This window comes from Montipora foliosa, chromosome 9 (assembly GCF_036669935.1).
Source record: "Montipora foliosa isolate CH-2021 chromosome 9, ASM3666993v2, whole genome shotgun sequence".
Classification (NCBI taxonomy): domain Eukaryota; kingdom Metazoa; phylum Cnidaria; class Anthozoa; order Scleractinia; family Acroporidae; genus Montipora; species Montipora foliosa.
Window position 1 is genome coordinate 117,139 of NC_090877.1, and position 24,956 is coordinate 142,094.

At 40.2% G+C, this 24,956-nt stretch overlaps 1 protein-coding gene across 6 annotated transcripts in view; it reads right to left on the reverse strand.

The window, feature by feature from the left end:
- Nucleotides 1-6,512: 6,512 nt before the first annotated feature.
- Nucleotides 6,513-24,956, reverse strand: part of LOC137970734 (tetratricopeptide repeat protein 28-like) — a 101,307-nt gene continuing 82,863 nt past the window's right edge. For 4 of the 6 annotated variants that reach the window (XM_068817283.1, XM_068817285.1, XM_068817284.1 and 1 more), the window contains 2 exons: nt 7,108-9,769; nt 6,513-6,651 (listed from right to left, as the gene is read on the reverse strand). In XM_068817283.1, the coding sequence (XP_068673384.1) occupies nt 6,632-6,651; nt 7,108-9,721 (2,634 nt within the window). In that variant the 5' untranslated portion in view covers nt 9,722-9,769 and the 3' untranslated portion in view covers nt 6,513-6,631. Of the gene's footprint in view, nt 6,652-7,107; nt 9,770-11,685; nt 11,910-19,744; nt 19,800-24,956 lie in introns of those variants that run through there. The other 2 variants (XM_068817281.1, XM_068817286.1) reach the window with 2 other exon arrangements.

Consider the following 24,956-nt stretch of genomic DNA (forward strand, 5'->3'; position numbering starts at 1 on the left):
CGATATCCTTTGCTATTTCTGCTATACCTAATATGGTTAAGGACGGTGCCTACTAATTAAAGATATTTTTGCCCCGTTGTGCGATTATGCAGAAAATGTAGATCTTAACAAGTATTATTGAAATCCAAAAAGAAAATTGGTGGTAACCCACGCATTTTTCAAAGATAAGTCATGAATAATATTTGTAAAAAGCTTTAAAATACAAAGCAATGTATGCCGTTCTTTGTCAAATTGAAGCTTAATTATCTCTCAAAAATGCATGGCTACCCCCAATTTTCGTTTTGGATACCAAGAGTACTTACTAAGAACTACTTTCTCCGGATAGTTTTAAACCGCGCAAAAATATCCCTGTATTAGTAAGAATCACCGATAGGAAATCCGAGTATCTAGAGATGCGCAGAACGTATGCGCAATAACAACAGTAGGCACCGCCCTTAAGGAACGCGTCAGCAATAAAGCGAGCGGAAAACATTTTGCAGCTCTGAGAAAAAACATGGTCGACAAAAGCCGTTTTGGACCGGAATTGACCGAGGCATAAATCGATGCTTTAGTAGACAATACTACTACCGGAACACCATAGAAGGGTTGTTGATCCCGGAATTTTAATAACAAAATTATTCTACTCGGGCTTGCCGGGTATAAAATAATTATAACCAACGAGGCACGTAATCTATCACTTCATATCCAGCGCGCCCTTGTAGAATAATTCTTAAATATTCGCAGATATAGCATTTCTTAATACACTATTTGATATTTCTGTGGGAATAATCATGATTTTGAGTTATTAATGTGTGGTAGCTGAGATTGGAGCATTCATCAATTAATATTCCGGGGCAGTCGTACCTGAAGTCGGGTTCAACTGATATAATATCGTAAAAAGACCTTTTAGGAAGCATGACACACAAAGACCTTTCCGAGAAAAGTCCCAGAAATGGATAATTCTTCGCTGGAGGGTGGGAGCAACTGTTGTTTAAACGTTACGCAACACACTTAATAGTGCTTTCCCTAAAATTTTGAGCTAATTGTCGCTGTGATAGACACTCGCTGGAGTCGCGGTAGATTGTACCGGTAACTGAAAAGAAGAAGCCACACTTGCGTTTCCCGTTCCCTTTTTTGATCAAGTACCCAACATCTTGTACAACGAAAGGCTTCAAATGACATACATCATTATGGGGTGCAAGGATGGCGCAGTGGTCAGAGCACAGGCCTCCCACCAATGTGGGCTGGGTTCATTTCCCAGATTCGATGTCATATGTGGGTTGAGTTTGTTGGTTCTCTACTCTGCACTGAGAGGTTTTTCTCCGGGTACTCTGGTTTTTCCCTCTACTCAAAACCCAACATTTAATTTGGTTTGTGTTAATTGCCGATTTTAGTTTACAGTGTCCCCAATTAATGCTCCAGCGCTAGAAGACTAGACACTTAAAGTTCCTTTCCTTACTATCCACGTTTGCGGCATTCCGTTGGGATGGGGGTGGAAACAAGATTGGAAAAGGGCTCTTCTTTCTCGATCGTGAAATTTTTTTCCCTTTCTCCCTTCGCCACTGGATTGGGTCTGGGTCTCCAAGGATTTACAGCGAACGGCAGGCTGAAGTTTAGGGTTCCACCAAAAATCTGGAAACTTGTACGCTTGATTTCGGCTGCTTTCTTACCTGTTCGCTACACTGATCTAACAGATTCTAAAAAAACGAGGGAAACACCAAATTCTCAAGAAAAGGGAACACCTTTTTTGAAATAAAGAAGCCTGCCGTTTGCTTTGCCCGTAAACGCCAAACAAATTTCTATCGTAAACCATCCATTGCGAATTTTTACGACACTTTCGCCGACTCGACGGAAAGTAAATTTTAATATACCAAGTGAGACCCAAAGCAGGCGGTGTGGTCCAGTGGTTAGGGCGCTTGCCTTGAGATCCGGAGATCCCGGGTTCAAGACCCGCTCTGACCACTCGTCGAATTTGATCCTGGTAGTCCCTGGTTCAACTTCCCAGCTGCACTTGTAAATAGCCAACTGGTTTGCCTCCGGCCAGTTGGGATTCTTAACAGTTGTTGTAGTCGTGTTCTGTTGTTTCGTTGATTGTTTCATTGGCCCTGAAAAGCCCCTATGGGGAGCGGTCAATTAAGTATGTATTATTGTATTGTATTGTATTGTATTGAAGGTCAATGGTGCTTCAAAGCCAATTTGATAAACAAGGGTTCAGGTTTCTTGTTTCTCGGATGGTAATTTTTCATCCGGTTCTGAGTGTAGTCCAGAGAAGATTTCGATAACCGTCACACGACAACAGAGATACGAGTTACTTGAAGACAGGAAAAAGTATATCATTAGCTGCAAACCCGTCAGACCGGAATGCAAAGTTAGATCTTTTGGTTGGCCTTTGCTCACGAGTTCAAAATCCTATAAACACTTTGCTAAATTCCTGGTTTCCCAATTTTTTTCACAACAATTTTCGTCTTTGGGGGAAGAGGTGTGGCGCAGTGAAAGCATTCGCCTTCCTCTAATGTGGCCTGGGATTGAGTCCCGTATTCCTAATAGCACACGTTCGATATGTCAATATTCACTCATGGTAAGCTACGAGGCTTTACGGTTAAATTCCAAGATTGTTTTGTTTAGAACTCCTCCTTGAGACTTGTGAGACAAAGAAAACAGAACCGAGCCGTGAAATTTGACCATAAGGCCTCGTAGACACGCCTTAATATTGATATATTGAACTCGGCCTATTCGCTGCTTCTTCACTCGACTCCGAAAGGATTTGCTCCCGGTATTTCCCTGGTATAATGTTTGATTTACAGTTTCCACAAAGTATTAGAACTCGGCCATATAAACTTGACAGACTTAACTATTAGAGGGTAATGTGAAGTGCTTGTTTTCCACCCATATAGACCATGTGAGCATTAGCCCTACTAATGGAATTGGGTCCACACAATGACAGAGAACAACTCTGATCAGGATCGGGAATTGAACTTACGACTTTCGGGTTAGATCACCGCTGCTCTACCGACTGAGCTACAAGGTCAGACGGGAGCAGGTCGTGGGAATTAAAGATGCCAATGTTACCCCCGGTCAGAGTTTTTCTCTGTCCTCGTATGGGCCTGTTACACAGGTATTCCACGTGTATTTCTACATTGTCCAGTCCTCTGGCGCATTTCTATAGGAAGAAGAGAAGGAGGAGGAGCAGTCGTCACTCAGATGGCTAGTGCGCGACTTTCGATGACTTCAACGTCTGTTTCTACTTTCCTCTGATCGGTGTAGCTATAGCTTTAAATATCCGTAAAACGGAGCACTGACAGAGGGAGGGGGTAAAAGGCACACCGTTGGCTTCCATTGATACCAGTTTGTATTCGTAACTGAATTAGTAGGGCTAACGCTCACATGGTTTATATGAGTAGAAAACTAGCACTTCACACTACCCTCTAATAGTTAAGTCTGTTGAAATATAAGTGCTTCACGGCCAACTTTTGCAAAAACGTAACCCTTCCTTGTACGTATAAACTTGCGACTCTATTGTTTTGTTGTTTTGTCAGAGTAGCCTATGTGCACTTGGGCGATGGTTAACAAACTTTAGCTGGGAGCCTGCCAACTGCGAAGGATAAAACTGAGGCATTATACAACACTCTGATCAAAGCGATCGATACCCCTATGCCCACTCAGAAGGTCAACGTTTGCTCCTTAGATAAGCCCTGGGTGTCGAGCAGAATGAAGGCGTTGGTCTACAGGAGACAATAGGCGTTTAAGACTCATGGCAAAGAGTCAGCCGTGTTTAAGATTTATCGCAAAAGAAACTTAAGTCACTATCGAACAGTTCCAATCTGTATTAAGATTGCAGGATTTTCTCACGTATTCGTATAGCACATGTACAAAGGCGCGTACGAAACCTTGAACACCCTCTAATTTAAATTAAACACCCGAAAAGTTACATGGTTGAAATGTTGCTTTTGAAGTAAAGCAATTTGAAATCATCGCAGGCTTTAAAGTATATTTCACTGAGGAATTTTTTTTTGCTCAAAAGACATTAATGTTTTAGTTCTCTGAACATTTATAAACAACTTAACGAAAGGGCAATTCTTTTTTTTTAAAAAAATAGGCATACCGATGAAAATCAGTAACTTTCGAGCACCTTTTTCAAAAGTCGAGCATTATTTAAGCACTTCTTTGCCATTTTTGAAGCACCATTTTCCAGTTTGCCAGCCCAATCGGGATAGAGCTATCGTCCAATCATTTTTGGGCAAACTTCACAAGGCCAATAAACTAGGAAACACAAGTCACCTTATAGCCTAATTTTTAATGATGGAAAGCTTAACTATCATAGATTTGTGCTATAAAAAAACCACTTTAAATAAGACCTATTAGAAGGGAAATAACGATTTTTCCAAAAGTGTTGAAAATCGCGATTTTTGGCCAAATGGCAAAAACAAACAAACAATGAAATGTGATTTACCACAGGGTAGTTCCCTTGGTCCTCTTTTATTCTTACTTGATATAAACAACATTTCTACTGCTCTGATAAACTGAACTTCAGGATTTTTGCTGATGACACTAATGTCTTTGTTTCATCACCTATTCGACATCTTGAAAAACTAAATAACAGAGAGCTGGCTAAAATTAAAGAATGGTGCGATCTAAACAAGCTCTCTATAAATATTAAGAAAACTAATTACATGATTGTTAAATCCCCTAAAAAGAAATCAGGAAACATAAATGTTAAATTACCAAATAAGGATGAAAACAGTGAAATACGGACATGTAAAAACTAGCGATAAAAAGCTAAACTTCCGATGTTTCGGCGACCTCATGACGCCATTATCAAGGAGTTGGAAATGAACATGCGAGTTCATAACGGCCAACACTACTTTCCATCCCTAAAACTGACATTGGACATTTCGTAACAATTACACGACACATTATGCTATGTTAATATTGACAAGCTTACCGCTCTAAAAACAATGAAAACAAGCAGAATGACAGCTTTAGTTCAACAAGAAATAGCGTTTCTAAGCTATGCTGCACTGATCTACAGTATTTAGGTCTAAAAACCCCGTTGAAGAAGCTTAACTTTCAATTGTTTTGCTAGGTACTATTATGTCAATACTCTAAAAATTTCGACTTTCCGGGAGCTTGTCTCGTTGGTCTAGAGGATATCGGAAACTGCAAGGTGAAGCCATCGATCCGGGTTCAACTCTTTGCCTCGCCTATTTTGAATCTTCTCAGCTTGTTTAAAATCTTTGTTTCGTTGAAGTAAATTTGAAGTCTAAAGTACACTGTACGTCGTATAAGTTGAATAAAAAGGGAAATGTCAGTTTGAGGGATGGAAAGAAGTGATGACCGTTCATAGCAGGTACAGAATACTCCAAATTTGCATAAGTGGAGGAGAGCTAGACAAAGACTTTAGCTCGGATTAAATCTCTGTTTGCACGTTCAGCCGTGGTCGACGTGACAATGGTAGTGGAGAAGTAGACCTTAGACCTTACTCTCGATTTGGGGTGCACAGTTTAGGAGGTGGGTGCCCATCGTGCCCTCAGTTTTAACATGGAGAAAGGATGGAATGCTTCCCTTTTAATACCTTTGTCAACTCAAGAGTTACTGACCAACGTTTGCAATGGTGCGAAGTGGTATGAAATGACGTGACTCGGGTAGTCCTACCATTTTTAAAATTCAAAAAATGTCCACAAGCATATGCATGGGCAAAGTCCCACCTCCCCAGGAGTTTAAAATGCACACAATTAATTGAGAGATCAGGCAACTTTTACCCCACACACCCTTTTACCTTCTAGAAGTTTTAAGAAATCGCCCATTTCATTGAATTATTTTGCATCGGTCCAGTCCCTCTGTGACAAAATATCACAAAATCAACATGTACAACTTTAAAGTAAAGAACTTTCCATTTTTTTGGTTCCAGGCCCTAGCAAGAGTCCATCACCTAAGAGTTAGATTTACCCATATTGTCCTAGTCCTCATCAACGTCAGAAAAGTGTCTGTTTTTGAACCACGTTTTGCGGGAAAATAAACAATAAACAAATTGGATAACTCAATGTTGTGCCTGATTCAAACCCTTTAGGAATAAAGCGTTTTGTTCCAGGAATTTCCGTCTCATTTAAATGTGAACGCTACATTAAAATTTTTGTAATTTCCAAACATTTATACTTCCGTAGGTTGTTTTTTAGCTTATAGACATTTACCTCCCGAAACAATTAATTTGCTTATTTAGCTTTGACCAACCTTACAGAAACACAGAAAATACACATTCCCCGAGACTGTCACTTAATGATATTGTAAATGGAAAGTTGGTATAGCAAGCTTAAGAGTATACATGTCACCTGAGGAACAAACCGCAAAAGCTTGGAGTTATTTTCAAGGGCCAAAATAACAAGACGGCTAGATCCTCAGTTATGGAAACAAACCCTTGATTTCTATCAAGTGATTAGCTAAACCTGGAACAGATGCTTACAAAACAAGGCACAAATGGCACGGACTTGAACAGTATCTTAATACTACTGAAATCTCATGGTACTTTAACTATAATTGGCATGATGTCTTGTGTCTGACAGCTACTGAGGTATCAATGTTTGAATTGTTTTCAATAACTCATATAATCGAAGAAAGGAAAATAACATATCGACGTATCGCAGTCCAAGTAAGTTTTTCACGTTTTGGACATCGTTTCTGAAAAAGAAAAACAAGGAAGAAAGAAACAAGTAGTGGATTAAATGCAAATAACGAATTTCGTTCTGATTGACAAGTAAATAATATAACAATTATCTTAATTCATTCATTTAACTGTTTGTGCTAGAGTTAATAGCAACAATTCCTATTCACTGTTACTTCACTTGACATAAGCAATCGACAATCACCGATCAGTGTCACAGTCACTCCATCATAACACGGGCTCAAACAGCTAGCTATCTGCAGGAAGCTGAAGTAGCTGACTCGGTGAATGCAGACAATATTTAATTTAGGTATTAGCCAAAGCAGTTCCAGTAAAAATATCCACTCTGGCAACCGATTTTAAAGCCATTTCTTTGCAAAGAACGTACCTGCTCCTTTCGACAACTTCCTGGTTAAAAACATGTACAAAGTACAGCGATTCAGTCATTAAAGTTATATTTAAATAGCACTTACCATTCTTTTTGTGTTCGAGCTGCCCAAACTCAAAGGTGACATCATCGCCGATTAGCACAAATGGCGCCCAGTATTTTATGGCCGAATAATTCTTTGTCTCCTGAAGAGATTTCATAGCATGGTGAAGAGCTGTACTTGCACTTTTTCTATCTGCCAAGTGTTGGTAAAAACTCTTCATGAACAAGAAGGTCGCCTCGTCGTCGATTGCCCAGAGTGACACCAGTACAGACCGGGCACCAGCACACAGGAAAGCCCTGGCTATTCCCACAATACCCTCAGATTTTACCTCTCCCCGGCCACTATGACAGCAACTAAGCACAACCAGTCTTGCCTGAAGGTGAACTGCTTGAACATCGCTCAATGATAACATGTAATCTTCCTCTTCGGGGATCTTGGATTTGCGTTCGGGATTTGGGGCCAAAGCAATTTCTCCAGATCTGTCATCCCCATGTGCAGCAATATGGATTAAGGTAACTGACTTCATTCTTCTCAGCACCTCAGCTTTGGTTGCATTTTTTCCTGTAAGAGGCAGGGTCTGCAGAAGTTCTCCAATTATATCCACCTCTTTTTTCGCACACGGCAGCTGTCCATACATGGGTTCACCAGTGCCGTAAGTGACTTCGCTCAAGCACGGATCGCCTACAAGCAGCACTTCATTCTTACTTTGGAAGTTATCAGGTGCCATAGTGATCAATTTTAAAGCAGTCAGCGAGGGAATTACACGGATCCTGACAGAGTCACTCATTGCAGAAAAAGGAGCCAGGCAAAAGTGTCCATCAGGAACAAACACTAAGTCATCGCCCTGGATCAAGTCTGCTATAGGACTGATTAAGACATCATACAAGGGCTGCAAAGAGTGCACAGAGAAGCTCGAAGACTGAAAAGTTTCTTCAACACTTTCCCTACTGCTCGAGAAGTCGCTGCCTTGTCTTTCAAGTGAACGATTCTCGCATCGCAAAACAACCCCTGCATTGATCTGTTTTAGCGTACTTTTCATCAGAGACTTGGCAGTTCCATTTTCGATTTTCTTTTGTCTAAAATTTATCCTGATATCATCTCTTAGCAACCAGAAGCTGATCGTGTTCCCTTCAAGTGCTGTGAAAACAGTTTGTGAAGGTAGATCTTCCATAACCAAAGAGATAGTTACCTTCACCATAGGTTTCTCATCAACGCTGTATTGCATCTTTAAAATGTCTGCCAAAGCCTGTGCTCGTCCTTGCTCAGCAGCATACAAAGCTTCATCAACCTCTCCATTCTTCAAGAGTGCTGTCCACAGAGCGGTGTACGCAAACCCCTTTGTGTCACGAAAGCTTATTTTCCATGCATCCTTTGACTGAAGAAGACGCCTAACTTCATCAAAATAATAAATGCTTAGACGACAGTAATTAAGAGCTTTGCTCAAGGAGCCAAAAAATTCATGAACATGACCAATACGATAACATGCGATTGCCAGCCCTATTGGGTCCTCTGTTTCCTGGCAAATACTAAGATCTTGATAGTGGTACTCTATGGCTTGCTTGAAATTACCAAGACTTTGATAAGCGTTGCCGAGATTTCCATAGGCCGCTCCTTCTCCGGCCCTGTCCCCTACCTCTTTTGCAATACTAAGACGTTGATGGTGATACTCTATGGCTTGCTTGAAATTACCAAGACTTTGATAAGCGTTGCCGAGATTTCCATAGGCCGCTCCTTCTGTGGCCCTGTCCCCTACCTCTTTTACAATACTAAGATGTTGATGGTGATACTCTATGGCTTGCTTGAAATTACCAAGACTTCGATGAGCGTTGCCGAGATTTCCATAGGCCTCTCCTTCTCCGGCCCTGTTCCCTACCTCTTTCGCAATACTAAGATCTTGATGGTGATACTCTATGGCTTGCTTGAAATTACCAAGACTTTGATAAGCGTTGCCGAGATTTCCATAGGCCCCTCCTTCTCCGGCCCTGTCCCCTACCTCTTTTGCAATACTAAGAAGTTGATGGTGATACTCTATGGCTTGCTTGAAATTACCAAGACTGTTATAAGCGTTGCCGAGATTTCCATATGTTCTTTCTTCTCCGGCCCTGTCCCCTACCTCTTTTGCAATACTAAGACGTTGATGGTGATACTCTATGGCTTGCTTGAAATTACCAAGACTTTGATAAGCGTTGCCGAGATTTCCATAGGCCCCTCCTTCTCCGGCCCTGTCCCCTACCTCTTTTGCAATGCTAAGATCTTGATGGTGATACTCTATGGCTTGCTTGAAATTACCAAGACTGTCATAAGCGTTGCCGAGATTTCCATAGGCTCTTCCTTCTCCGGCCCTGTCCCCTACCTCTTTTGCAATACTAAGATGTTGATGGTGATACTCTAGGGCTTGCTTGAAATTACCAAGACTGTCATAAGCGTTGCCAAGATTTCCATAGGCCGCTTCTTCTCCGGCCCTGAAACCCACTTCCTTAAAAATGGCTAATGCTTCTCTGTAATTTGTTATGGCCTGATTAAAGTCAGCTGTGCCCTGATAGTATCTACCAAGATTGAAATAAGCCAAACCCTTGCCTTGTCTGTCTCCCTCCTTTCTTGCAACGCTAAGCTCTTGCATATGCTGCTCCAAAAGGTCCAACTTTTTATCCACCATTGCTGATAATTAAAACCAGGAAGTTTTTCTCAGAAATCTGGGGTGTACCTAGAAGATAAATGAACGAAAAGACAATAGGTTCAATGCTCTGAGTACAGGATGCTAAACCGGCACAGCAAGGTTAATTGAACAGTGAAGGAATAACTATCTTAAGGTAGTATTTTGAAAGACATATGCCTTTGTTCATCAGGGTTTCCCAAGGAATGATTTCGGCTAATGGAGACAGTTGTTACAGAATAAATACTTGGGCATTTAACAGACTAAGAGCGTTTTATACAATAATAATCACCGAACATTAAAAATAGAAATTCTATTATGTAAACGAGGGAAAAACAGCCTATAGAAAAGCGATGGCATCTCATTTCATCTTTCTTATCGAAAGCTAATTAAAAGTTCCTAACAGGAGGGGATGCCATCAAGAGTGTAATATTTAATTTTCTGAAATTGACGTCAAACTCATAATTTTTTATTTCATGTCTAAATCTATCCAATGTCGGAATTGCTTGTTTTTTCGTCACAATTTTTTTTGTCTGGATACCTGGTTACTCCATGCATTTTGATCCAGGGACTTTGAATGAGCTAATTGAACTGCTCACACGTTTCCATTGAGAAAGGCTGCCAGTCAATACAGAATTGGCCATTTTTATACTAGAGATGCATAATCCGGTTATTCAAATTATGCCTTTCCCTCTCTTTCTCCATACGCCAAAATCATTGGTTGGGAAACCCTGATGAAGAAAGGCATTTCGAAAATTGGCTTAAAATAGTTATTCCCTCTCACTGCTCAATTAATCTTGCTGTGCCAGTTTAGCATCCTGTAGTCCGGACATTGAAACTATTGTGTTTTCGTATTTCTCGGCGTTGTTTAAAAAAGTAGGTACGCAATGCGTACATGTGGGTAGCCACTTAGACACCGTACTACCAATGGAGTCTTAATAACCCTTTCACTCCCAATAGTGCCACTTATAGATTTTACTCTGTTTAACGCCAGACAATTTTACTCGTCAATGGGGAACCCCACGGGGCTGAAAGGGTTAAGTATGCTGTTCGTTTTCATTTGGGTTCTAACCATTTACTATACTAGCTCTCTACCAACTTTATTGGCTTCCCATTGCCTATCGAATCAGGTTTAAGATTTGGGTACAGCGATTTGCCCACGGCATCTCGATCCGATTTGGAGAGGTAATAACAAAAATTGTGCCTGCCCACATGAATGGGCATCACACATGGCAGTGAAAGGGGAGCACGGATTAACCCTTAACACCAGCTAAATCCAAACTGGAATCCAAATTTCAAACTGGAATGTTTGATTCAGTACAGTTTTAACCAATAGGAATCAAATATCAAGTGGTGGCTTATCAGTACTGAATCAGTTGACTGTTTCATACCCTCTCCACCAATCGTAATTCTTGTGATGACAACAAGTTGTCTGGCTCAAATCAAACCACAACTGAAGCAGTTTTGTCCGAGCCAATGAAAAGCAACCACGTTCCAGGGTTCTCCTTATTAGGCGGTAACCGGTAAAATCTACTGCTTGTAAAGCACTTATTACCGCCTGCAAACGCTCAGAAGTCGCTTATCCGTTGCAGAACGTCCAACATTAACTAAATGCTTTACCGATTTGAAAAGGCTCCAACCAGTTGTGCTGAAAACTAGGGAGAGCCCTGTGTTCGTGCCAATTTTTTTACACATTATTTATTCTTTAATTTCTTTATGAACATAAAGCAATCTTTGACTCACCGTCAATATTGAAACTGTTTGTGACCTTCAAGCAGACAATTTTCATACCGACTGCTAAATCACTGTTTAATTTATGGGAGCAAAAATGACTTGCAATACGGACTTGTTCCTTACCAGCCAAAACGCAGTCAAGGCATGCTATTTTTTGAGAAAGCCGCATTACTTATAATTTTTACACACGCGCACGGATAATTAAAGAAAAAACAGCAATTACATGTACTTACTTCGCCCGTTGTGGATGAATTTTGGCATTTGCAGGCAGATCTGGATTTGATCCCAATCAAACAAACACTTATTAAGCCCTTAATGTACGAGCTCTTGCGATGAATTGCACGCCCCTTAGAACCTTTGTAATAAGAAACATCGACTGCTTTTCTTGGCATGTCTTAGTCAAATTTTTTTTACATTCTGTAAATAATCATTTGCCTTGGAAGCCTTGCTTTAGCGGGGAACAGTCACACAACCCGACTTATTCAGTTGACCCGGAGAACAGCAAAAGTTACTGCGAGTGCGAGGAAAATCGTAGGGATGGTCTTCCGCTATTATCTGGCGCTATTCATGTCAATAACTGATTCAGTTGTAAATTAATGGTAACTGGCTGATTCAGTTGGATCTTCTAACTCGAGGGCAGAGAAATGAAAAGGTGTCCATTGCCGGCTTGTCCGATTTGCTGAGAGCATTGTTCTATAAACCTTATTAACAGAAATTTCTTTTTCACCTTGTTGCTCTCGTTCCCTACTAAAGTGAATCAGTTGACTGATTTCGTACAGTTAGTCACGGTAACTGAGACGCCGATTTATACCCAGAGAGCCTTCCAACTGATTCATTCACCCGGCCGGACTTATTCAGGAAAAACAAGTGCCCCTATGTTTCAGTCCGTAAAAAACAGCAAAAAAGAGGATCTAAATAATTATGTTCAGTGAAAACCGGCCGAATTGTTGCCCATGAAAACCTGCACGTTTCTGAAATGACAATTGGAAAACAAACTGTTCAATAATACCCAAGGAAAAATTCGGAAATTTATCTGCCATTTCTGCGGATGATGGCGTGAGCTTTCGTTTGTTCCGTGCTTTGTACTCTCATAAAGCACAGTGTTTAAACCAATAAGAGCAGGCGTTATATAGAAACTTTATTATAGTATATAATTTTATACTAGTATTATGTATAATTTATATAATATTATTACATAAATATCATAGTAATAAATATAATAAGTAAAATAAGAAATACATGCACCCTCACAGCCGTACAGCCACCTTGTGCAATTTTTTGTTTTTTCTTGAAAAAATATTTTAATCACATTTTCTGAATGAAACTTGCACCTAGATTAAGAATAAATTTCGCTCTCTCTCTCTGAACTTTAACGAACAAGAAATCCTTTCCAACCTACAAGACATACACGGTGTGGTGGTTTGCGGGTTTTAGAGTATTATATTGACCACAAGCATGCTAATTCCGTTGTATGTGTCGAAAACACTGATGTATAACCTATCCAGAAACTAGCGTGTCCGTGTCAAGGTGGCTCAAACCAGCTTCAACCATTTTTGAGGGAATGTCTCATTAGACGGACCAACTCTATAACGCTGTTTCACTTAACGGCAATGTTATGGTACCACATGAAACCCTGCCGATAATCGTTAAACAAGATGCACATGTTACTGTGACGTAATAAATTACCATGGCAACAGAAGAACCATCTAAAAGCGCCCTATATTTTGTGTTAAAGCACTTCGTATCTCAAAAACGAACTAAAGTGTCCCCCATTTTTTATTGCTGAAAAGCGATTAGCAGGCTAAGATGAAACTCTGTGCAAAGTTAAAAAAAAATCTGGAGCAGATTCAGAACCACATTAAAATTTTCCAATTGTCAAGGTGGCTATGAATCTGCTGCAAAGAATTTTTTTAAACTTTGTAATGAGTTTTGTCTTAGCATGCCAATTACTCTCCAGCAATAAAAAATGGGAGTCACCCAGTTCGTTTTTGAGATATTCGCGTTTAAAGATAAAATATAGCGTGTTTTTCAGTGGCTATCTTGTTTTCATGGTAACTTCGCCACTGTGCTACAACTTCGGTTATAAATAGTTGAAATTTCGCTAGAACAGCAAGTCAAGCGCAAGTCAAGCTTTTAAAACTGAGCAAAGGTTAATTCGCGCTCCCCTTTCACTGCCATGTGTGATGCCCATTCATGTGGGCAGGCGTAATTTTTCTTATTACATCTCAATCGGATTTCAAATCGATCACAATGCCGTGGGCATATCGTCGTACCCAAAAATTATATCATCTATTTAAAAAACACCTTTTAAAAGCAATTAATAAGAAAATAATAACCGTTAGTTTCACGGGCAGTGATACAATCTGGCTGCACTGATCAATGTACTCGCTTCGGGGACAACTGGAAAAGTGAGTGCTCGCAGTCTCGTACAACGATACATGATTACATGGTCTTACATATCTTGCTTACTCGATTTTCGCAATTGGAGCGATTGCTGAATACTCGTCCACAAAGGAGCATTTACGTTCGCGACGCTAGCCGCAGTACCGAACTGAACGAAAGTGGTTTTTGCGCAGTTTGTGTCAGATAGAGTGAATTCAGTAGAATGGCTGGTGCTGCAGTGCCTTAGTCGACTTACGGTTAAATTGAGCTGAGTAGAGTGGCTAGTGCCGCAGTGCTTACCTCATGGATTAACGAATGAGGTATATCCAACAACACGACTGCGGCGGCACTGTGGCAGCAGTGTTTTTAGGGTCCATTTCTTGTGGCCGGGTTTTGACATTAAGTCTGTAATAGGTAGATTTCACAAAGAGATTTTCTGCTCAATCAAATTTAAGTGATTTAATTTAAAGCTCACGCGCACGTGCGAACAAAAGCCCAGCCTCTGTATCCAGAGAAGAATCCAACACTTTATAACTTCTCATGTGTGCCTTGATGTCCTTATCACATTTTGCTATTATTACGCATTGAACGTTTGCTGGATTGTCAGAACTTGGGCCACAAATTCCCCTAACAAACTCAGAATAGAACCGCATGCAGTCATAATGGTCTGAGTGCTTTGTCCTTATCTCTTGTGTGACAGCTCTGATAACACAATCACGGCACAACTCACGAAAGTCATGAAGCGTTCGACTGGTTCAATAATTGTTTGAGGGCTTCGAGGAAAATCCAAGAAGCGTATGCTTACATAAAGGGGGATACCTTTCTTTGTTTGTTTTGCAGGTATGTTCACAAAGAGAATTAAGGAAACTTGTTTGCGCAAAAATATGGAATGGAATGAATCTTGCTGGTATGCAAATTTTTAGGTCAGTTATTATAATTACCGGATATGTCACTCTTAAACCAAGACAGTTAAATTTCAATGACACGTTCCCCTTGACCTACAGTAGTTCCAGTCAATTCACGTTGTATTGTGTCAGTAAACCTAGAATCTCGAATTGTTTAGTGAATAAATCGAGATTAGCGTGTGTGGTTTCAATATACCTTGCCTCTGCTTTGGTGGTCAAAGGTCGACTTTTGTTGACAAACAGCATGTTGAAATTGGGCCTCAAAAAACCTCTGTTTCATTTACCCAAAAATTTTATTGAATTTAATTGCAGCGGAAACATTGCTTATTCCGGTGATTATAGTCTCGTTTGAGAAAGCCATGTACCAAGATGCTTTTTGATGGTCGAATTTCGCACCGACCCCTTGCAAAATGAATTTCAAGCTTTCTGTTAAGTTCTGGAAATTTCTGGAAATTTCTAAAATGTGACAGCTTTATTCCAGAGTCAAATTCCAGCTTTTATTCCAGAAATTGTTGTCCAGTTTTTGCAAGTTTTGGGTTCTTTCAAAAGCTGGAAATAGCTTGAATTTGATACATCTATCAGGTGCTGCCAGAAAATGACAGTTTCTTCCAGTCTTCATTTCTTGCAGGAAACTGGAAATAAACTAGCAATAGTCTACAGCTTGTTAACAATTTTAACATTTCTCAAATGAAACAAATTTTTAGTTTATTACAGTTTGTATTCTATAAATTCAACTCTTTTCAGATAAAAACTTAAAGAAATGTTTAGCATGCAGTTTCGTATTATGTATAAAATTTAAGAAGTAAGAAAATTCCATGGTAGAACCAGACATATGTAAACGCTATGTAAAGTTTATCATATAACTATGTTGAGCTATATAAAGGCTATTTACTGCTCCTTACTTGCTATGTAATAACTATGTAACTTGCTACATTACATAGTTGCGTCTGTGTAAAGCACATGCCATTACTATTGCAATACCATTTAAAGGTCACATAGCTCTCTGAAATAGCTTATGAATGTGAATGTGATATCTTTCGAGTTAATACATTTACTTAGCTTACGCAATGTCCTTTAAAGGCTCCAAACTTTGAACATAAAAGCACTCTGTACATGGAGAAATGAAAAAGAAAGCTTTTATTCCGATGTATTCAATAGGTTGTGAGAAAAACCAATCAACGGATTACCTTGTTTGATGCTCTCTGAGTCTCATAATCGGCCTTATTCCAAAAGGAACATGATGCATTACTCTCGAAAATTACACACTCCAAGTCAGCACTTAATCCTTTCAATGAACTCCAGTATCTTTCGAATCTTGCTCCGTAGAAAGATTGTCATCCTCCGCCATCTTGGATAACACGTGAGAGACAGGATCGGGAACTAGTGCATCCTTTTCGTTTTGGTCAGCAGTCAGCAGCATGGCGCTTATACATAGGGCGTCCATAGGGCGGTGAAACGGGCATTCCGCTCTTGGTCCAATGTGCGAAGCGGAGAAGGACTGGCACGAGCGCTCCTTCCACGTTTCCGGTGCAATGGCTGCCAAAAATATCCTCTTGACGAACCAGAAATCAAGTTTTCTTTCTTTATTTTTGGGCCACCATTAGTGTATTATTTAAAGGCCTTTTTGATATTTTTGACCCAAAACTCAATACTATTTTCTCTGTCAAGTATTTTCGTCGGAAGCTGCTTAAATTTGACTGAAGTAAGACAGTGTCGAATGCAGGTATGTCCCGCTTACCGTGACCAAGGGTAACCGGTCGTTTCGCCAACGTGTCAGCTCACCAACGACCTGTTCGCCAACGTATGAAGTCTATTTGCCAACGTCTAATAATGTCAGTTCGCCAACGCTTATATGTCAGTTCGCCAACGTCCAAAATACTTTCTGAAATAGATCTGAATTTTATTTACAAATCACCAAAAGAAGATAATGTGACCTTTGATCCAAGATGAATTGTTTGATTCGGCTTGAAAATGTTCGTTTCACTCTCCCCAATCTCTCTCTCCCTCTCTGTCTCCCACGCCATCCACGGCTTTATTTGTGAACATAAACCGGCTGTAAAACCTTTTTATTAAACATTTGCGTAGTTAAAGAGCCATCGAGTTGAAATATGTTTGTTTGATTACGCGCTTAGAAACGTTCACTTGTTTCCTGCAAATTTCGCCTACGTGTTTGTTCTACTCTCGCAGAGGGTTTTTGCATTGTTTGAAACACTGATTAAATATTTGCGGCAAAACGTTTTCCTTCCCCCACTCAACTATTAAATGTTCCCCCTACAGCCTGCTTCTCTACCGGTCTCTTTTCTCTCTGTTACGGGACGAATTAGAAACGCGATAAAAACAACGTGAGCTCATTAACTTCACTTGTGCGGCATGTTGCAAAGGAGGTGAGAACTTTTTCATCTTAAATAGCATATTGTTTAAACTTTTAATAATATGTAACTACAAGAAAGAACAGATAACACCAACAATACCTGCCAATCAAATTCCTGCGATTTTGATCCGGCTTAATCAGGCATTGCTGTATAAAAGGGCTGTGATTTTCTGTTCAATTCAACCCACTCATCTTATCGAAGTATTTTCGCTGATCAAATATGTTTACGAGAGTCACTAGAGATGGAAAGCTATTATTGTATCTATTGCAATGAGGAAGTAACAGCGAGACTGGAAGTGCTCCTCTGCGATGGCTGCGACAAATGACAACATTGACGTTGCAACACGGGAATTTCGAGACAGCAGTATAGAGATGCTGTCAAGACCGGATTAGAGGTGGTTTGGCGATGCCTATATTGCAGTGAGATCACTGATCCAATTGGGGACAGTAGCAGAATCGAGGAAGAGATGGATGCCTTTGACATTCCGCCATCTTTTGGTATGCTTGTTTTCTCACAATACTAAAACGACAATAGGTGATGGAATGTTCTTAAACAAAGAGCTTTCCGTGAATGGAATCAGTCTGCGAGGAATCTGTGTGTTGAGACTAGAATTGCTGCTTGATGAAAGGCATCTCATAGACGAGACAGTCAAATTTTCCTTCCTTTTTTTTAGGTCATGTTAGATGAACTGACTGCTGCACCTTGTCCAGCCCTCCCTAAGCCTGCGCATGTGGCTAGAGCTGCCAACCGACTCCGGCAGAAACTCAGACCCGAGCAACCGAAAGATCTGGACTTCGAACTGGTCGAGGAATGTCTCCCTCCCGGTTTCTTCCAAGCCGACCTGACAGTTAAGCAGAAAGGCATCTGATCTTCGCCAGACAGGAGCAGCTAAATACCCTGGCCAAGGCTAAATCCTGGTACATGGACGGAACCTTCAAGCTTGTGCGACACCCATTCAAGCAGCTACTGACGGTGAATGCTCTCATCCGATCCAGGGAATATGCAAAGCAAGTCCCACTTGTGTTTGTCCTGATGGCCAACAAGAAAGAAAAAGACTACAAGAAGGTATTAATCACTGTTTAGTCATAAATTAATAAAACTGAGAAAACATTATGCAGTCTATTGAGCATTAAAGTAAAGATAAAGACAACACAATATTCGGAATCGAACTGGGAAAACAGTTTCCAAGTATTATAGTAAGGAATCGAACTCGAAAACGTTATGCATATGCAGCTTCCAAGTATTAGTAAAACTATCTAAACCTCTTTCTACTAATCAATATCCTAGCATTTGTGTCCGATGAAAAACTGAAGCAGTATCGAAACAGGCGAGGCTATTCGACAGCTGGGAGAAGTACGAAAGGAAAGAGAAGACCGCCGCACAGTTGCTGAAAACGTGCTCACACCTCAACGGCCCCACTCGTGGAAACTGAAGAAGTCAGTAAAAATCACAACCAAAAAACGGCTCCTTTAGGAGCCACCAAGTTTGCAAAAGAATATGACCAGCAATAAACATCAATAAAGAAAACTAATAAAATTTGAGGTGGGATTGGGGCGCATTGAAAGGTTCAATAACAAATATGGCGGTTCACATCAACAATCCCTCTCATGAAGTGAATTGCAAGTTATCTAATTGACAATTATTTTCAAAGAAAAAGGTGTTTTTGGACGTTGGCGAACCGACTTCATACGCTGGCGAAACGACCGGTATTCTGACCAAGCCGTGTTCCGCTGCTTCTTTTAGGAGTACTCCACATTACTCCACTCTAAATTTTACATATGTTTAAGATCGAGTGGTCTGGGTTCGGGGCCTGGCCGGGGACGTTGTGTTGTGTTCTTGGGCAAGACACTTTACTCTCACGGTGCCTCTCTCCACCCAGGTGTATAAATGGGTACCGGCGTAATGCTGGGGGTAACCCTGCAATGGACTAGCATCCCATCCAGGGGGGAGTATAAATACTCCTAGTCGCTTCATGCTACAGAAATCGGAGATAAGCGCCGGCCTGATGAGCCTTCTGGCTCGTAAGCAGAGACTTTACCTTAAGATCGATAGCTTTACATAACATAGTAAAAAACCAGGTGGATATATTTGGATATAGCAGCGTTTCAGAACTTCAAACTTGCTCACTTAAAATCCCTCGCGACGAATCGGATTCCCCGCCGCAGTCAATTTTACCAACAATATTTTAAAACTATTTGCAAGATCTCACCCGCTTGGGAAAATCAACAAACAACAAATACGGTTTAATCAGGGCGCTTGTAATTCCATCTTGATAATTTAAATAAAATACGAGTAAAGCTTGCTGTTAATACTCTGTCCGAAAAAGTTTGCAAAGACATGGCTTTGCATGAAAACAGCACAGAAAAGATACAAGAACTTATGAAAATGTGAAATGCTTTGGAATGTCTTCAAAGATAACAGTCCACTGCAGTCAATAACAGATCAACGTGTTACCAACTTAAACCAACTACTTAATTACTTTAAAGCCTGGAAACAAACATTCCACACAAGGACAGATGTCTAAGAACACTTCATAACATGGCAAACAATGTTTGATCTCGAGGTAATATATAGACTAAACTTACAATGGATCACAGCAAAACAATGCAAAACTGATAAGTTATTGTAAATACCATGTCCTTGCCCCCTTAGGTATGACTATGCAAAAAAGCCATACTATTCCATGGCAACTCCTTCATATTTTGTACCATCTGAGGACAAAGCAATGATTCCAGTTGCTTGTAGAATAATTATCCTCCCCTGAAGAAAAGCAATTTGTAGCCTATCACTACTGCTACGTTTTAAGACTCCCCATCCTCTCCCAAACCCCATATTGTTTCCTTTGCCTTTGTGCAGTTTGGCCCCAACAAATAAGCTAACCTGTGGCTGATCAATATGATCACATTTTGTTCCACAGTGTGAAACATAAATAAAATAATTAAGAGCATGGCCCCTGGAACATACCTTAAAAAATAACAATGACTGTATTTATTGTTAGGCTTGACTAGCAACACCACACAGAGAACTTAAAAAATATAGCATAACTATTTCACACTCAAGGATTACAGGCATCTATTTTTGGGGGTCTGAGGGCTTATTTAAAGAAAAGAAGAAAAAAGGTGTCCGATCTAGCCCTTTTACTCAATCAAATAGTACATATCAATACAGTAACTCTCTGTTTCATATTGTTTTCAAGGTGTCAGTAAAAGGCCTTAAAGGACTTCTAGATCTGCATCTAGTGAGTACATATTCCAGCACTCGGCAAGGTCCCTTTTTGACTTGTGGCTGTTTCTGCTTAGGTGGCCTCATACACCACCAGCCTTTTTGGAGATATCAACGCCAAGCCGGCCACGTCTGCTGAATAATTTTTATGGTCAAATATTTGTTAATCCCTCCTACGTGATTCAGTTTTTCATACATGTACTATCTGGCTGTTTCTGTGATTAAAGTTTTTAATTTCACACAGAATTTGTTTCATTTGTTAGCCTTATTTTGGGGTTGAGAGTTTGCTTTGTAAATTTCTCCCCCTCATTCAGACGAACCCTAACTTTTGTGTATCATGTTTTCTCAACTCAGCCACCATTCACACACAATATTCCCCTCAAACTACCTGCTAATTAGTGAATGTTTTAGTTAGTGGAGAGAAACCCCTTCGTGTAAGGAGGATTCTTCTATCAACACCAATTAAGAAAGCTACAAAGGTTGCTAGGTTAACTGCTCCTTCATGTATTACTATTAAATAACCAATCTTAATTTCACTTGGACAGTTCATCTTTAATTTAATATGGCTCCTTCGTGGGGCACCAGACACAAATGGTAACATAATTATTGTTTAACTACTGTTTGCAAGACGTTATGTTTTGGTGTGACATTGTTTCTTGTCGCCTGTTTCCATTATTTTATGTCAGCTGTATTTCGTACACGAAGTAAATGTTTTTGCCATACATTCCGACTCCCCTCAGAGGGTTTTTGATTCAAATGCTTAACCACTCTGCAAAATTCCAGTCTTAATGATTGAGTTATAGAGACTATAATCCAAAAAAATACATTTATCACTCTTTTGTAAAGGTCATTCAAAAAATGAGGGCGCTAGCATTTATGACTTTGTAGTATCTTGTCTCATACTTCCAGTTTAATTTTTTTTTTTTGATTTTGCAAATTAGAAGATTGTAGGACTTATTTTCAGATAATTAATGGTAAGAGGTAACAATATTTATAGTCCAGGAGCTGAGACCTGAAAAAAGGGGTTTCGCTCTCCCATCACCACAGAAAAGGTCTGATAACGGATTTTGATAGAACAACACCTCCTGAATAACGCCAGGTAGTTCGTAGGGTCGATTTGTGGTATAGGTTTTGAGTTAAGGGGGTGTTTTCTGACGTCACTGTAAATCTCACATGAAAGCGAGGGTAACAAGCGGATGGGCAATTTCTGACGATTTTTTTACTAAAAGTGTCCCGGCATGACTCTAAAGTTTGTGTTAACGTTATCTGAGGATACAAGAAATACCGCTGTGGTGATAACTTAGGTCACATGACCTACCACATGACACAAGACAAATAAAACAGGCGTTGTATTACTGGTAGACAGTTCTCTTTACTTTTTTCTTGGTACGGCACACTTTACAGAGTGTTAAGGTCATTAAATTCAAATTCCCCTGCAACTTAATGTACCTTTTGGGCAAGAAAAAACTTCATTTCTCCTTACTACGCTTCCTGCTTAGATTTTGGGTTCCGCGAGACACCACAGGCATCCCGGTCAATTGTAGGTAAGTAAGTAATTAAGTGATTAAGTAATTAAAGACTGCAAAGACTTAATTAATGCTGCAAGATTGAATGCATCAGACAGAACCCTAGAAATTGTCTGGTATTAACCCAGGCTTTTGAATTATGCCTTGAAAGAGGGAAAAAACTGGCAAACAAACCGTTTCTGGTGAGCCAAAATTTCAATGTACGTATTTCACTTTTGTTTTTGCTGCCATTTCTCCTTTTCAATAAACGCGGTTAAATAGTGTATTTTTTCATTTTAAAGGAAAAAAATGTGCTTATCCGCAACGACAATTTTAAAATTGGCTTTTAAACCGCAAGAAATATTCTCTTTTGATAAAACCATACTTAAGAGCCTCGATTCCATGTATTGTGATGAAATCGAGGCTGACGAAATCCAATATGGCCGCGCCCATGCCTTGATGTGGTCTGTAAGTATCTGGAAAGTTTATTCATATATTTCTTCTTTTGTATCTCAAACAAGCAATTTCTATCTTGGTAAAGCCACTGATAAGCTAATTTTGCCGGCAGTATTCTAATAATTTTCCATTTTTTGTACCGAAATGATATTTTTTCTCGTCACTTTTTTTGACAAAACCAGACTTCTTTATTATTATAACTGGAGTATGTTATGGTTTAAAGCATTTTGAAACATATCGTTAAGGTAATAAGTATGAATACCGTGGAATGCTGTTTGCTAATTAGCAAGATATTATAGCGATGGTAATTTTTAAGAAAAATTGCACCGTGTAATTCTTTTAGTTTAGTATTCAGAGTATTCTACGGTTCTTTGGTTGCTTAAACTTGTTAGAAAGGGCAAAAGACATTCTCATTGCGTTGTTAACAGTGTAGGATGTGACCAATCTCTGAGAAATATAAGACCGGTAGGAGTTCGAGTCATTTGTTGTTGGAATGAGCATAGTTCGAGTGCTAAAAAAGCAAATGAAGTAAACCCTTGCAAATACATGTTTAATTTTTGCTTTTCATGTTAGCTCATATGGCTAGTCAAAGAGAGGATAACGAGGATTTCCTGCCGGGAATAAAACGAAAAAGGATAGAAGAGAAATCACCATCACAGAAATGTATTATCTGCCAGGACATTCATGGTGAGAATCTCAGGAAAGGCAAGGCTATCGAAACTTTCGTTAGTGCTGCAAAGCGCCGTAGGGATGAAGTTTATAGTAGGCTTTCAGGAGAGGTAGATGATCTTGCCAAACGAGATGTATACTGGCACTCGTCTTGTTACTCTAGCTACACAAGCGAGCAAAATATCCGCTACGCTACTGCAGCTCAACATCATACTGATGAAGAGGTCTCAGGCAGCAAAGGAAAGGAAGTTCAATCAAGAACATCCCGTTCAAGTGTTAACCCTACTGACTGGTCAAAATGTTTGTTTTGTCGTAATAAGACACACAAAAAAGTGGCAGCGATGTACAATGTCTGCACTTTTGAAGCCAGTGAAAGAATCAGGAAAGCCGCCGAGGTAAAAGGCGATGAGCGAATGTTGCATTGTCTCCTTAGTGTAAATAACGATTTAATTGCCGCCGAAGCCAAATATCACAAAGATTGTCTTTCCTCTTACGTGAGCAAATCCAACTTAAAGCATCAAGGGTTTGATGATGGCGTGTCTGTGCATGAAGCCGCTTTCAAAGAGCTTGCACAAAGTATTGGTCACTGCATCCTTGAAGAAGGTAAAGCATACGACATGTCAAGTCTTTTGCTAAAGTATCAAGATATCTTGAAAGAACGTGGAGTTGATGGTGCAAGCTACACTAAGCATCGCTTGAAAGAACGCTTGAAGAGATACTTCGGGTGTGACATTGAATTTTTCCAACAAGCCAACAAGTGCAAATCAGAAATTGTCTACTCTAGTGCTTTGTCTATTCATGATCTTATAAACGAAGCAGCAGCGAGCAAGATGAAGACCACAGCCTCTAATTCTGGGAATTACGAATCAGCTGACTACCAGCAGATAAGGAGTGTTGCAGGCCGCATAAGAGAGGAGATCAGGAAGAGCAATGGAATCAAATTGCGTCCACTTGATGTCAAGGAAATATCCTTGGAGACCGCAAGGAAAATTGTCCCCCCCATTCTGTACATGCTGTTACGTGAGACCATCTGTCCGAGTGAGATAAAAGAGCCTGAGATTTCAACTGCGTGTAAAAGAACTGAAGATGAGCGCAAAGTGTTAACTATCTCGCAAGACATTATCCACTCAGCTTCAAACGCTAGAGTGAAACTTCCCAAGCAAATAGGTCTGGCCATGGCTGTACACCACCTCACGGGCTCAAAGGTGTTGATTACCCTGCTAAATCGCATGGGACATTGCTCGTCCTACAGTGAAGTACAAGAAGTTGATACCAGTCTGGCAATGGAAGTGACTGCCATGGCAGAGCAATTTGGAACAGTCGTGCCATCTAATATTTCGCCAGGTCCGTTTATTCAGTTTGCGGCTGATAACAATGACTTAAAGGAGGAAACATTGGATGGGAAAAACACCACACACGCAACAACCGTGGTTGTTTATCAACGAAAGCAATTTGGCCCAGAACTCCCACCCACGGCACGAGCTGATCACACAATGCGCAGAAGATCCCTAGAGGCCGCTAATACCCTGTACGACATCCGCGAATGCTGCATGCACGGCAGAAGACCTCTACTTACTGAATACAAAGGGAACATTCAAACGGAGTGGTTTTCCAGTATAAGTAACGAGTTGTCCAACGCAACTGGTAGGGATAATATTTGGGCCCTACTTCGCATTGATCCCTCTCGCGTACTTGATACAACAGTTGTAGCGGGAGCGACAAGCCAGCTTGTTCCGAGCTGGAGTGGATTTAACGCATTGTTATTTCCTGATATCCCACGTGTTACCAACATTGGCTATTGTCCGTTACTCGATGCTTCATCTACTGAATTCAGCACAGTGTATACCGTTATGAAGCATGCACAGCAGATTAGCTTGAGTGTTGGACAGTTGGAGTCAGTGATTACGTTCGACTTAGCTATCTATGTTAGGGCGAAACAGATACAGCTTAAGTTTCCCAACGAGTTTTCCGACACCATTCTTCGTCTTGGTGG